The sequence below is a fragment of the Cavia porcellus genome, unplaced genomic scaffold (assembly GCF_034190915.1).
Source record: "Cavia porcellus strain 051 isolate PalLab524CR breed Dunkin Hartley unplaced genomic scaffold, mCavPor4.1 scaffold_5, whole genome shotgun sequence".
NCBI lineage: Eukaryota > Metazoa > Chordata > Mammalia > Rodentia > Caviidae > Cavia > Cavia porcellus.
In genome coordinates, this window is record NW_026947488.1 from 66,023,346 (window position 1) to 66,037,936 (window position 14,591).

Below are 14,591 nucleotides of genomic sequence, written 5' to 3' on the forward strand. Positions count from 1 at the left end.
TGGATCATTGAACAGAACTGTTTGCAGTATCATTGATGGAATGTCCACTTTACAAGCTTTAATTTTGTGACTTGAACAATTATTTCTAAGATGACAATATGTAATCCATTAACTAGTGATTTCCTACTGTTCATTTTTTTTCTGCAAATCTGTATGACTTGTACCCTTTCTCTGCTTTTTTTTTCTTTTCTCCTTAAATAAAATTAAAAAAAAAAGAAAAATACTAAATGGCTCTTTTTCAACATGTAAGGGTTGAGCAGTGCTTAAGAATGTACTCCAAAGGAGTAAGAGATTTTGACATTGAGTCTCCCATCTGAAATACAAGAGAAAGAATTAGCATTTCTTTTAATTTCTACTTGATTTCTATATTCCCAAGGTGTCCCCCAATGTGATCTGCTCCAGAGCAGCTGGCTACCACCTGGAGAACAAAAGAGTAGGCTGGGTGGGACTAGCAACTCTTACCATCTAGCACCCCTGTGTTCCCCAGGAACTCACACTCCTAATCAAAAAACTGAAATCTATAGAAGCAAAACTGAAAGGTCAGAAGAAAGGGACTGGAAGTTTGATATTTGGCCTTAGAATTTTTCTAGTAACATGCTATATATATTTGATTTTTAAAATCATATGCATTGACTATATTTTAATTGTCATAAAATACAGAGCACCTGTTTAATATTTTAATACTGTATGTTGACATTTTTGTGTAAACATCTTCACCCTCCATCCCCAAAGCATTTCTATTATCTTAAACTTTGTATCCACTAAACAATGTCTCCCCAATCCCACACTGCCTCCCCAGTCCCTAGGAACCACTATTCTACTTTCTTTCTCTATGAAGTTGATTAGTCTAATTTCTCACATAAGTGGAATCACGTATCTGTCATTTTATGTCAGGTCTACTTCACTTAGCATCACACTTTAGTTTTTTCATGTTGTAGCATATGTCTGAATTTCCTTCTTAAGGCTGAATAATATTCCATTGTGGGTACATGTCACATCTTATTTATCCATACATCTACTGATGGACATGTTATGTAATTGCTTTCCCTCTTATGAGTATTGTGAATAATACTGCTATGAACACTGGTGTGCAGTATCTTTGTAAATGTGCTTGCAATGGTACCTCATTGTGATTTTGATTCATATAGCCCAAGTGATTAATCATATCATGAATCTTTTTAGGGGCTTATTGAGATTTCTTTCTTTTCTTGTAATGACATTTCTGTATCTTTGTTAGATACATGTCATCAAATTCTTTGACAATTTTTGAATTCGTGTAGGAATATCCTATTTTTCAATAAAAATGAAGAATTAACGTTAAAAAGCAAGATACAAATGCCAACAAATAAGACAAAGCAGGAGCCCTGGGTGAGTTCTTTAGGCAGGCTCTTGGGACACAGGGTACTACCCTAGATTAGCAGTATAGAGGTGCCAGGCTTGTCTAGGCAAGAAAGGAAGGAAAGAAAGGGAGAAAGAAAGGAAGAAAGAAAGAAAGAAAGAAAGAAAGAAAGAAAGAAAGAAAGAAAGAAAAGAAAAGAAAGAGAGAGAGAGAGAGAGAGAGAGAGAGAGAGAGAGAAAGAGAGAAAGTGAGAAAGAGAGAAAGAAAGAAAGAAAGAGGGATTAAACTCAGTGGCATAAGTGCCTGCCGGCAAGCATGAGGTCATGAGCTCAATCCCCAGTACAGAAAGAAAAAGTGTTACATCCTTATCTTTATGAAATATATACTTTTCTTCATAAGACCTTCTCACCCTTCTACTATGCCTCTTCTAGAAAGTAGGAAAAGTCTTTCTTATTTCAATTTTTGGACATTTTTCCATTGCTCTGGGAAACTCTCCTGAATCAGGTTCTGAAAAGTACTGTGTTTTCTACAAGAATAATGTTACTTTCTATGAGGAAAATCCATTTTAGCAAGTATAGCTCCTTCTCTCCCTCCAGTACTGTCTGTCTGCTTATTGCTAGCGTACATAGCTAAGAACTATTAATCATTACTGAATACACAGGTCAGAGTAGCTGATGGGAGTGGCAGTTCAATCAGAGCAATTACCCTGTGATTTCGCATTTATGGCTCAGATGTAAAAGCTTATTTTGTCATCTCTTAGCTACAGATATCCCTTCAAAAGTTGTTGGGTTTTTATTTTGTGTGGCAGGGGGATTATAGCTCATATTCTCAATAAGTAAAAAACAAAAGTATTAAGTACAGAAGAGAGGACAACAGTACAGATTTTGGAGTCAGACTACTTAAGAGTTCCATCCCAGTTCAGCTACTTGCTAGCTGTAGTAGCTTGATGAATTCCCTAATCATTCTGCATCTCAATTTCTTTTTCTGTAAAACATGCTTCTTTACAATGGTTGAAGAGATTTATTAATTTAAATATTCATCAATTGCTACAATGCCTAGTCAATAAGACTGAAAGCATACATCCATGCAAATGCATGTCTACTGGTCTCCATAGCGGCTTTATTTGTGGTAACCAAATGCTATGCACAACCTAATGATCCATTATAAAAGGAAGAATGAATCACTGATTTATGCTACTACATAAATAAATCTCAAAACAATTATGCTGCTAGGGATGGATCAGTGGTATAAGCGCCTGCCTAGAAATCACAAGGTTGTGAGTTTAATCCCCAGTACAAAAAAAAAAAAAACAAAAAAAAACAAAAAAACAAAAAAAAAATTATGCTTAACAAAAGAAACCAAAGCAAAAAAAAGGGAAGGGGATATTCTTTTAACAAAACTAAAAATGCAAAGTAATCTACAGTGACCAAGCACATAGTAATTGCCTGGGAGGTCAAAGGCAATTGGATATATTATAAAGAGATATCAGGAGATATTTCTAATGGAAAGACAATGCATATGTCAATCATTTTGATTATGGTAATGGTTTCCAGGTATGTACATCTATCAAAACATATCAAATTATACCCTTTAAATATGCACAGCTTATTGTATAGCAATTAAAACTCAGTAGATCTCCATTAGTTTTAAAAACAAAAACAATCAATGCCTGGACATTAAAAAACAGTGTACAAATCTGATGCCCTTTGAGACTGTCATCATGGCAGAGTGCTTGGCACATTCACACAACTCTTCATAACCGTTTCTGCTGAGGAGTGCAATTTAAGAGAGGCGCACAAAAAAATTTTAATTTCTATCTCGTGACCCTCAGTATTTAGATCACTTTTTTAAAGCAAGATTAAATGAATTGGCAATTGGCTAAGAGGATACACTCAAATTCACACCGAACTGACATCATTAAGAAGACAGAGAAATTAAACAACAACAAAATCACCAAATAATTAAAATTGATGTTGCTAATCTAGGGCTTGAAGCCCACAGAAAACTTCTGAACCTACAAGGCTCACGGAGGCTATCTGAAATGTGACATTAGTCCATCTATGCTCTGCTGCAACCCCAATCTCCTAGCAGGTATCCAGAATTTTTCTTCAGTCCTTTAGCAATTAAAATTAGAAACTAGCACCAATTGAGAAAGAGAGTCCTCTTTATTTCACAATGAACTTGGGGTTTTTGTTTGTTCTGAGACAGGTATTGAGTTGAACCATCTTGGTAGGGATCAGTTTCTTTCCATCTTCACTGAGAAACTACAACTCCCAGGAGACTTCTCCACAGGAACAGGGAAGGGGGAGAGCAGATGTGTCTTGAAAAAGCTTAATTTCTATCTCATTCACCTCATGCTTCTCGAAAAAGCACATAGAACCTTGTTTGTCCAAGAGACAAGGGTTCAACTTTAAGGAATCACTTGGAAAATGTGTACTAGTCGAGAGGAAAGAAGAAAGAAGGTTAAAAAAGAGCAGGCAGATGACAGTGCTATGGAACCTCAGTAAACAAGATAGCCAGCCCAACTCTCCAACCTCTGAGTGAGGCCTGCAGCCGCCACACCTGACAGGCTGGCTCCTAAGGAGCCCGGACAGAACCTGCAGGGGCAGAGTCCATTTCCACAGTGGCATCTGAACGAGGTTCAAAAGAAAGTGGCCACAGTAGGGATTGTCATTGCTCATGGGAATAACTGCTGTACATAAGAACTCTGGCTCCCTCTTCACCAGTTTTCAGAATTTTTATTCAATGTAATCACTATGGTAATCCCTACATCAAAACATGGAGCTATAGCTATTAAGTGAAATGTACCTAAAATGGTATAACCACTTTGGAAAAGGCTGGTAATTTCTCAAAGGTGAAGTATGGAGTTATCATATGAATTTCAATAAAGCTATTATCAGTGAGAAAAATATCACTTGCTTGCTAATACAACAGTTTTTGGCAATATCCAGCAGTTTTAATTTGTTTCTAATTTGCTTCCTTTAATGGTTAGCTATTATTTTATTGGACTCAGGTTCAAGCTTCTCCAGGATAGACCAGGTAACCTCGGACAAAGCACTTAATTATTCTAAATCTGTTTTTATCATATGAAATTAGAAGAACTATATCTCTTACCTCATAAACTAATTGTGAAAAGTTTTTGTTTGTTTGTCTTTTAGAGACAGAGTCTCACTATCCAGTTCAGGCTGGCCTTGCGCTTTGTAGATCAAGCTGGTCTCAAACTTGCAACAATCCTCCTGTCTCATCCTCCCAGTGCTGGGATTACAAGTATGTGCCATAATTGTGAAAGTTTAAAGAGATATTATGGCTGGGGACTTAGCTCAGCAGCATAAGTGCCTGCCTTGCAAGTGCAGTCATGAGTTTGATCCCTGGTGCTGATAAAGAAATGTATAACAGATATTGTAACCACGAAAGGGAAGGAAAGTGCTCTAAAGGATATAACATGTATGTTAGTATAAATGTGTAAGATAGATAACCATACTACAAAACTTAAAAAAAAAAAGAGAGAGAGATGTTATAAAGTATTTAGCTCAAATTCTGGAACTTTTTTTCATTTTTTACTTTTTTTTCAAATCCATTTTATTTCAAATAAAGAAGAAAGAAAGAAAGAAAGAAAGAAAGAAAGAAAGAAAGAAAGAAAGAAAGAAAGAACCTAAAGCTTGTATTGTTTGATTGACTTTGCAGGCCTAAAGCCAGTGAGCAACTATTTGGAGGATAACAATATGCAACAGAGTAACTATTGGAAGAGTTCCTCCTGCCTTAGTTTTGAAATCCAATAGCAGGTTCTCAATATTAGGTGTTTTGTTTTGTCTCATTGTATTGTTTGCTTTACTCACTTTAAAATTTAAAAAAAAAAGTAACAGGAAACAAAACAAAAAAATTCTGGAATCTTGGTGAGTGCTCAAGAATTATCAAGTTTCATTTTTGTTACTAAAAATATAAGGACAGCAGGTGCAATAGAACTGGGTTACAGGCCCAGCTCCTGGGGAGGCTGAGATCAGAGGATTACTTGAGTATAGGAACTGCTTAGGTAATACAGCAAGGCCTCATCTTTTTTTTTTTTTTTTACTTTATGAGACAGGGTCTCACTGTGTTGTCCAAGCTGGCCTCAAGTCAAGCTTGCAGTAATCTGCCTGTCTCATCCTCCCAAGTGCTGAGATTACAGGCATGTGCCACTATGTCCAGATAGGTCCCACCTTTTTAAAGACATAAAAAGGCAGGAAAAGAACACCAATTACAAGTAGCACTTACATGGCACTACCATAGGTGTTTAAACTATTTTCACATGCTTAATTCTCATCTATGGAGTAATCACTGGCAATTTGTATGGTTTGCAGGAATTTAGGAGCAAAAGAAGAACGCAGACAGCTGAGGCAATAGGACTTCATGAAAGAGGTGGGGCTGGGAGGAAAGGAAGGTAAGGAAGGTAGGCCTCGGCAAATTCCGTCCCTTTGGAGAGGATGATGGGGAGGGCCTTGCAGATGGAAAAGGAGTTATATAAACATGGAGACAGAAATATTAAAATTTGTCCAGTCAGGATTATGGACATAGATATCATATTATTTTTTGAATTTTTTTTGTATTTGAGAAATAATTACTAATTAACAAAATTAATATTTAACCTCCATGCTCTGGAAAAGAAAAACATTTTCTTTCCTGTAGTCTTTGACCCTGCTAGGTATAGTACCTGTAAGAAACATGTGCTGATGTAGAATGAGTAAGTGGCCAGGTATTCTAAAAGAAACCTTCCCACTTTAATGTTTTACTTTCTATACCTTTTAAGTTCTTATCCATGTCGACCTACCGCAACCTGTCACCACTGCACAATATTCCATAGCAAGAGTGTTCCATGATTTCTCCACTCTTCCCATAAATACCAACTTTGTGCTTCTAGGAGTCTGTAATACTGTAGAGTTTGTGACTCTGCACAGAAGCATCTGCACAAAGCATAGTAGGGATATTATTTTGAGGATGATAACAGGAAGCGGAATGGTTGGCCATACCAAGTAATCCGCCTGTTGACTCGGACACCAGAGGTTTTTCCTGCCCCGGGAGCCACGTTACTGAGCTCCCCAGCACCCGCCACCCCGCGCAGGTCCGCAGCGCGGCGCCTGAGCGGCCTTCCGGGTTAGCGCATTAGGTGCGACGGCGCGCGACCTATTACCCTCGGGACACGCTCTCGGCCCCGCCTCGCGGCCCTTTTCATTGAGAAACCCCTTAGCGATCACGTGAAAGAGGCGTGCGGGCCTCGTGACGTCATGACACTCGGGCCAATGGAAGCTTCTGTTTATGTAGGGCCCTGACTACTCACGCCCCCGCCGCGCCGCGCTAGGCTCCGCAAGAGAACGCCAAAGGCGAGCGGGCGGCGGCGGCGGTGCGCGGGGAGGGCTGCGCGGGTTGCCGTCCGCAGCCGCTTCTCGGCCATCCCCTCGCCGTCCGTGGGGCGTTGTACGTTTCCTTCCGGGACCAAAGCCGCTCGCCGTAGCGAGCAGCCGAGTCCGCGTCCCGCCTCAGCGCCCGGAGGACATGCTGGAGAAAGAATGAGCCAGAGGGACACGCTGGTGCATCTGTTTGCTGGGGGGTACGGTCCGGGTGGGGTGTGCGGCCGGGGGAGAGGGGCTGAAGCCGGACTGGGGTGGCTGGGCAACCAGGCCGTAGGGCGCGGCCGCGGCCCGTGGGGCCAGTAAGGAGCCCACCGGCGCCAGGCCTCGAGGCTCCAGAACCGCGGCGCGGGAGCTGCGGAGGTCGGGGACAAAATGGGCGCCGGGCCGCCTCCGCCGCGGGCGGCGCTGCGCAGCGGGGCCTCCTCACGTCGCCTTCGCGCTCTTGCGCAGCGGCAGCTGCGGCGGCTTCCGGCCCGGTTGTCGGGGGCGTGCCGGGACCTCAGAGGGGCCTGAGCCCCTGGGACTTGGGGTTGGATGCCACTGGGAGCTGCTGGTTTTTTGTTGCTCTTGGGAATTTTCCTTCCGAGCTGCAAAACGTGGTGAAAGCTGAAGGGCCCTTGGAATCGGATTATTTTTCCCCAGGCAAACCACTTTTGCATACTCGCTGCTTTTCTGGTGCACAAAGGGAAAGTGAGGGTGGAGAAAGGTCACATGTTTTGGTGGTAGTTATTTTGTGTATACTAGATTAGTACTAAGCCTAAAGCCTTAGTTCCCTGGTTGCCAGCATGACTGCTACAGCCATTTTACAGAGCCAGTTGTCTCCTCGGGAGATAACGCTTCCAAATTACTTGGAGACTTGTAGCAATTTTGAGTTATTTTATCTGTAGGTTTATGGAATTGTCTTGCCAAAATTGGCTACAATGAATTATGTTAAGACTTAGGGGGGGAAAGGCCTTATGAACTAACATTTTGTTTCGAATCAAACCCCTCTGAACGTATTACATGCGCAGTTCGGTTTATGGTGTGTTGCTTTGAATTGAAAATGTGAACTGTTTCCAATGATGGCATTATTTAGTTAGTGTATATTCTCAACAAACATACTATACACCAATTATGGGCCAGCTACTATTTTGGCATAAAAACATTTTTCCAATTTGTGAGACCCAGCTTGCTTTCCAGATTTCTCAGGTGTGCATTGCCAGTAAAAAGACAAATGGAATTTTTTTTAAATCCAGTAGCTATGTGTATGTTCTTGAAAAGCAAAACTTTCGTGCAAAAAATTGATTCCGTCGTGTAATAAAGTCTTATGACAACACCACAGACCTAGGTCCACCTTCTCATTTGTGTATAACGTTGGCCCGTTTTTAATTGCTTTTTAAAGGTGGGGGAAGGTTGTAATGTACTATATGACTGCAAAGTTCCTTTGCAGATCCTAACATCTTTATTAATTTGCGTTAAGGATTCATGTCAAGTTTTGTTAAAGTATAGAACACTTGAAATCAATGTTAGCTTGATTGTACTAATTTCTCAGCTTAGATTTGGATCATCAGCGACTTTATTAATAGCTGTTCATTTAGGATTTTTCTGTTCAGCTTGCTTTTTAAGAACAGGAGTGGAGCGTTTTTGTTTATATAAACACAGGTTAGGAGTTTCACCTCCCAACAAAGTGTAGCATATATAGCTTATTTAGTGTTAAACAGGATATTGGTATGTTGGTATCTGATCTAGGATAGTTGGTATCTGATCTAGGATAGTTGCTCGGGTTATAAATTCCTTCCTTTTGAATTTTTTTTTTTTTCTGTCTCTGTGTTAGGAAGTAATTTCCATGAGACATGCGTTATCTTTAAAGAAGCATTAGAATAAGGAAGGGTGGTAAAGGTCATCTGGATTAGATGCTTCAAAATTTGGAAAAATACTTAGGTGTAAAAAAATTCACTTAAGGTCAAACAGCTTTTCTTACATGTAAATGAAGGTAAGTACTCTTAAAAGGTCTTTTCAATTCTATATTAAATAAATTCAATTTTAAAGCATTTTTAAGGTGCTTGTTATATGTTAAGCATTGTAGAAATACAAAGTAGGTCGAGTTGGTAATTTATTAATTGAAGATAACTAATTCTTTATAAATAATTGGTACATATTTAGGCTGTAATTTTTAAAACATCCTTCATAAAATGCTAATTTTCTTTCTTACCCTGATAGAATTGTATATATTGAAAATTGTGGTACTTATTTACTTTAATAATTACACAGGGAAAGATCAGTCTCTTTTTTGAGTTGTTTGCCAAGGCTAATTCATATACCCTTTGGGTTAAGCCCAAGAAACAAGAATAACCTTTCACAGTGATACTTAACCTAAGTCAAAGATTTTGTTAACGTGAAGCCTTTGAGATGTTTTCCTGATTCTCACTTGCTTACACTCAAATATATGTTTATCTGTATCTCAGAAAGTTTAACAGCCCTGGACTTGTATTGTAAAAGGGGAAAGTTTGAAATAGACAAGCACTGAACCTTGGGTCTGGATGACACTCATGTGCATAACTGGTGCTTTTGGTAAGGCACCCTTTGGTCTTACTATGCATTTGCCAGTTAATATTCATAGTTTGTAAAGTCGTTGGTTAGGTTAATTGAATTACAGAGGCATATTATGGCAGTCTACAAAATGATGTAAGTATGATTTCGCTGTACCTCTACTACTGTATGTCTGTAGTTTTCTAAGTACTTTTTATAGAATTACAAATTGTCTTAATTATTGTATCAGCTAAGTCTCCTGAGGTCATTCTGTCTGTCTTTATTGAGGGAGAGAGATTTCAAATAAAAGTAGTTAAGCATTTAGCGGGTTTTTTTTTTTTTTTTTTTTTTTTTTTTAAATAAAGATCTCATTCTCACCAGGCTTCAGCCTGGTGTACATTCTTAAAGGTAGTTAAAGCCTGGGGAACCATTCTTAAAGGAGGTTAATAGATTAGACTGGAAAACATTTTTCTCAACAAAATGAGAGCCTGTTGCTTTATACAAAACCACTGGAAGGCATCTGTTACCTAAGATAAAACTAACTTTAAGGCAAAAATTAGAATTTTTGAAACCTTGAGCTAATTCCCCCAAGCTCCAGTGTGATAGTTTCCTAGTACCTAAAGATGTTTCTCTTAAGTAATGTTAAGAAAGTATGCATTATTTTGTGTAATGTATCCACATGCAGAAGCATAAATAAGCCAAATCCACTGAATTAGTATTTTTCAGATGACCTGTTAGTATAAAATAGATCAATGGATTTTAATGTAACTGCATGAAATTTTTTTTAGCATTTATTGGCATGGGTTCAAATTGTATATTGCAATTATACTTCAAAAACCTACAACTTTCTTCAGTTTTAATGTATTATACATTGCTGTCTGATTTGTCAAGTAAATGATATCATTAGTGAGAAGGTGTTAAATGCTACGGAATGAGGTGAAACAGCATCAGGAATAGTGGGAGTTCAGTCCAGTTAAATAGAAGAGAGTGTTTGATTCATACTGAGAGAGTGTTATTTGAATAGAGGCCTAAAGGGCAGGGAATTAACTAAGTAGAGGGAATAGGCGGTGAAAAGAACTACAGTGTACACAAGGTAAGGAGATAGGTATAGCCCTGGTGGGGTAGAGTTTTATTAGACCATTAAAGGATTTATACTTTCTCTTCAAGTGGGAGTAGTCATTGAAAGTCTTCTAAAAGGCTAGCTCTGTCTGTTGTGTTAGATTATACCTGTGGCAAGGGCAGAAGTAGGGAGATGATTTAGTAATCCAGATGAGTGGTATCATTGATGAGAAAGTTTGATGGATCTTACTAGGTTGGAGGTAGTAGGCATTGTGAGAAATGGTTGAATTCTGGTTTTATTTTACAGATAGAGACAGTAAGATTTATAGCATATTGAATGTAGAGTATAAGAAAAAGATGTAAGTATAACGAGTTGTTTGGGTACCCACAAGGATGAAATTGCTAACTGGGGTAGATAAGATGTAGATGCAGTGGGTTTGGGTTAAGGAAAGGTCAAAAGTTGAGATTTAGTTGTAAATTTGAGAAATAATGAAGTCAAGAAGGTAGTTTTGTGCCTCATGCCTAAAATCCCACCACTTGGGAGGCTGAGCAGGAGGATCGTTTAGAGTTCAAGACCAGCCTGGGCTGCAAAGTGAGCTCAAGGCCAGCCCGAACTGCATAGAGACCCTGTCTCAAGAAAAAAAAAAAAAAAACAAAACGCATTTTTGAGGTGGTTAGATATAACAAGGTGAACTCCAAGAAAGGTCTGGACTAGAGATACACATTTGGAGCATAGAAGGTGCTATACGCCTGGCCAGGTAATACCATTAAGGGAATATAGGAAGAAGACCAAAGACTAACCTTTGAGGACTCCAGTGAAGAGATCAGAAAAGGGAGAAACCAGCAAAACAGACTGAGCAGTGAGCAAGAGAATGTGTCCTGAAATCCAAATAGTACACATATATAGTACCTCAGAGCAAGTGAGTGAGCTGTTCTCAAAATTGTGGTCATTAAGAGGCTGAGAGCTAGGGGCTGGGGATTTAGCTCAGCAGCATAATCACCTGCCTTGCAAGCAGGCGGTTGTGAGTTCGATCCCTAGTACCGATAAAAAGTTAAAAAAAAGAGGCTGAGAGCTATTAACCTTTAGATTTAACTTTTGGTTCAAAAAGGTAGGTCACTGGAAGAATGGCCTGGAAGGATAAGTTTGCTGTGCTTCCTGGCAGCCATGAGGTGAACAGCTATTCCTCTGTCATGCCCCTGTGCCATGTGACCTGCCTTGGAGCCAGCTATGACTTGGATCAAATGGTGGTCTTGAAACATGAATCAAAATAAGTTGTGGATGTTGTGATTTTTTGTCTCAGTGATGAGGGAAGTAACTAAAACAACTAATGCCTTGGTTAGTAAATTGCAGTGAAGCATTACTTGAAAGACAGTATTTCAGCCTTCATTTTCCTTTACAAAGCTAAAAGCTGCAGTTGTCTGATAAAATAGATTTTGCTTAAAGTTAATGAATTCCAAAGTACCTTTTAGTTTATACACTCCCCTTTCTAATATGTGGATCTAATAAGAACATATTTTGCCCTTATGAATTACATGCTTGTTAAAAAAACAAGTTTCCTATTTAAATATATATTTAAAAGATTAAAATTGAAGACGTAGGTCTAAATATCAGTCTGGAATCGTTTATTTTCCTTGACCACCCTCCCTTAGCTTCACAGGCTTCCAAGATGTTTAGGTTTCCCCTTGGGTATGCTTAGTGCCTTAATTTCTTTTCTCATTGCTGAAACAGAATACCCAACATCCACAGGTTAAGGAAGATAAGGTTTATCTCCAAGACAGGGTGGTGAGACACACAGGCATCACAGAGGGGGAAACAGTTCATGGAAGGCAGAAGGTAGCAAAGCACACAAGGGACCTTGGCAGCTTCTTTCTGCCCCTTTCGTACTCCATCTAGGCTACCAGCACTAAGGCTGTGCCAAAATAGTCAGTGGACTGATTCAGTAATCATACACCCTTAATCCTAGCATCACGTACTCTATATCCAGCTGCCTCTGAAAAAGCCCCATTTATGACTGCTTTGGGGAATCTTTAGATACAAGCTCTTAATATCCTTTTAAAGGCAAGTGAACTAGATTTAATGTTTCAGCGGTTTGGGGCTTTCTAGCTGATAATGGTTTTAGGTCAGTGCAACTGACTTGGTGTCCATGACTGATGGCATCATGGTTGAGATTGATCTGCTTGCTGTCATATTTTTTCCAAACATTTATTTTTGTTACTACTACATATTTGCAGTACATAATGATTACATTCATCATGGGGAGTTGGTACATGTACTTAACCCATCTTAATGCTTTTTGTGCTCTATTCCTACCTTGTACTCTTCTTAACACTGCAAACTAAAAGAAGTGTTCCACAAATTAAGGCATTAAACTAAAAAAATAGCGTTGAATATTTCACGTTCCCCTTTCCCATCTCCCCACCTCTTCTGCTCATCCCTGTGCTGCTATAACTCATGTGGGAGAGCACTTTGAGGGCCCCAGCATAGACGCATTTCTTCCTTACAAGATGTGTTTGCAAGGATTTTTCTATGTTGGTTTCTTTTTTTAAACTAGTTCTTGGTTACACTGTCCCTGACTTGAACAAACAGAAAATACTCTAAGAAACTTCTTGTCACTTAGTCAACAAATGAATAAAGTGCTTAACTAGCTGGACTGCTGGCATGACTGAATATGTACAATAAGTAGAAGCAGCATTTTATCACTGTTTCAGTTGAGGATTGTTAGCCTTCAGTAGCAGTAACTCTTTCCTACCTACTTACATGCTTTTTCAGCTAGTCTTGATTCCATGTTCTTCCCCTTATAGATTCTAGATTCTTCCCAGCCTTAGTACATTCTGCATAATTCTGTCTTACTAATTTTTTAAAAGCATGCTTGTGCAAGTAGATGTTTGTGAAGAGTTTGCTTATTTAAGTATTACAAAAATACTTCAATTAGGGACCGGGGATTTAGCTCAGCAGCATAGCACCTGCCAGGCAAGCACGATATTATGAGTTTGATTGCTGGTACCCCAAAACATGCCTTAAATTAGTATTCATTGCTATGAAACTTTGTGAAGGAGTAGAAAAAGACTAAAATAATCTCTAGCCTTTCCCATTAGTTTATTACTATCTTGGCTTAGAATAATTGTTATCCACATCTTGATAGACTTACGAATGCAATAAACAACTTACATTTGCTATATTGTAGTTTTATTTCCATCCATTTCTTATAAAACTGAGACTGCATTGTCCCTACTTTTCAGTAAGTAGCACATTGCTTTAATCTGCATTAAATTGACTAGCCCATAAAAATACCTTTACTCACAAGTTGCATAAGGTATAGTGTATATCAATAGTACAAAATAAAATTTTCCCCTTCTGTTCCTAGTCAGGAAGATACTATAATAATCACTTCAACTGGGATAGATATGGTGACGGGATTGAGATTCTAGATTGTATTTTGAAGTTCTAAATTACACAATACACATTGTATTTTTTCATGGGATTCAGTGCATATCAGAAACATCACTGACATATTTACCAGTTTATTTATTTATTTATTTTTTCATATTTACTAGTTTAAAATTTACAGTATTTTTTAAAAAAATTAATATTGCTATACCTTTGGTAAAAATAGATGTATGCACATGGTAAAAAGAAAAAGACTGCTGAAAGATAAAAATCAGCATTCTTTACCCCATTTCTTCCTATTGGAAATATAAAACCACTCTTAGCTATTTTTTCAGAATTTTGTATACTTTATGTTCTGTCGCTTTTTCTAGATTTCACAAATTCATATACATTAAGTTTTATTTTTGTAGATAGGGCTTTATTATATTGTACCACTTCCCACTTACCTTTCTTTCCACCCTTTCTGATAATGCATACAGTTATAACACAATCTTCTGTTAGTGTATACCTTATTGTGACAATATATTGTACATTGAGCAGCTAAATTATGTATTACGCTGACCTTTTCTGTTTTGAATTACTTCATTTTTCTCCCCCTTGGGGTTAGTATTTGCTACCATCAGATTTTTTCTTAATTATATAAATACTTACACTTGAATATTTTCATATGGTCAGTATATTTATTGGTCTTTCTTTTTTTTTTTTTTTTTTTTTTCTTGGAGATCTTGTCCTTCTCAACTCTGATACTCTTAATCCCATCTAGATTGGTTACTTTTTTTGTTTTGTTTTGTTTTGTTTTTTGGTACAACCTCATGCTTGCCAGGCAGGCACTTATGTTGCTGAGCTAAATCCCTGGCCCTAGATTGATTAGTTTTTAAGCTTGGCATTTCACTTTCATTTAAGGTTATCTTCT

The 14,591-nt window shown here is 38.3% G+C and overlaps 1 protein-coding gene across 2 annotated transcripts in view; it reads left to right on the forward strand.

Moving 5' to 3' along the window:
* The first annotated feature begins 6,652 nt into the window (after window positions 1-6,652).
* The window catches only part of Slc25a36 (solute carrier family 25 member 36), a 33,143-nt gene continuing 25,204 nt past the window's right edge, over window positions 6,653-14,591 (forward strand). Inside the window, exon 1 of one of the 2 annotated variants that reach the window (XM_063249087.1) lies at window positions 6,653-6,920. In XM_063249087.1, coding sequence (XP_063105157.1) covers window positions 6,880-6,920 — 41 coding nt within the window. In that variant the 5' untranslated portion in view covers window positions 6,653-6,879. Of the gene's footprint in view, window positions 6,921-8,528; window positions 8,696-14,591 lie in introns of those variants that run through there. The other variant, XM_063249088.1, reaches the window with a different exon arrangement.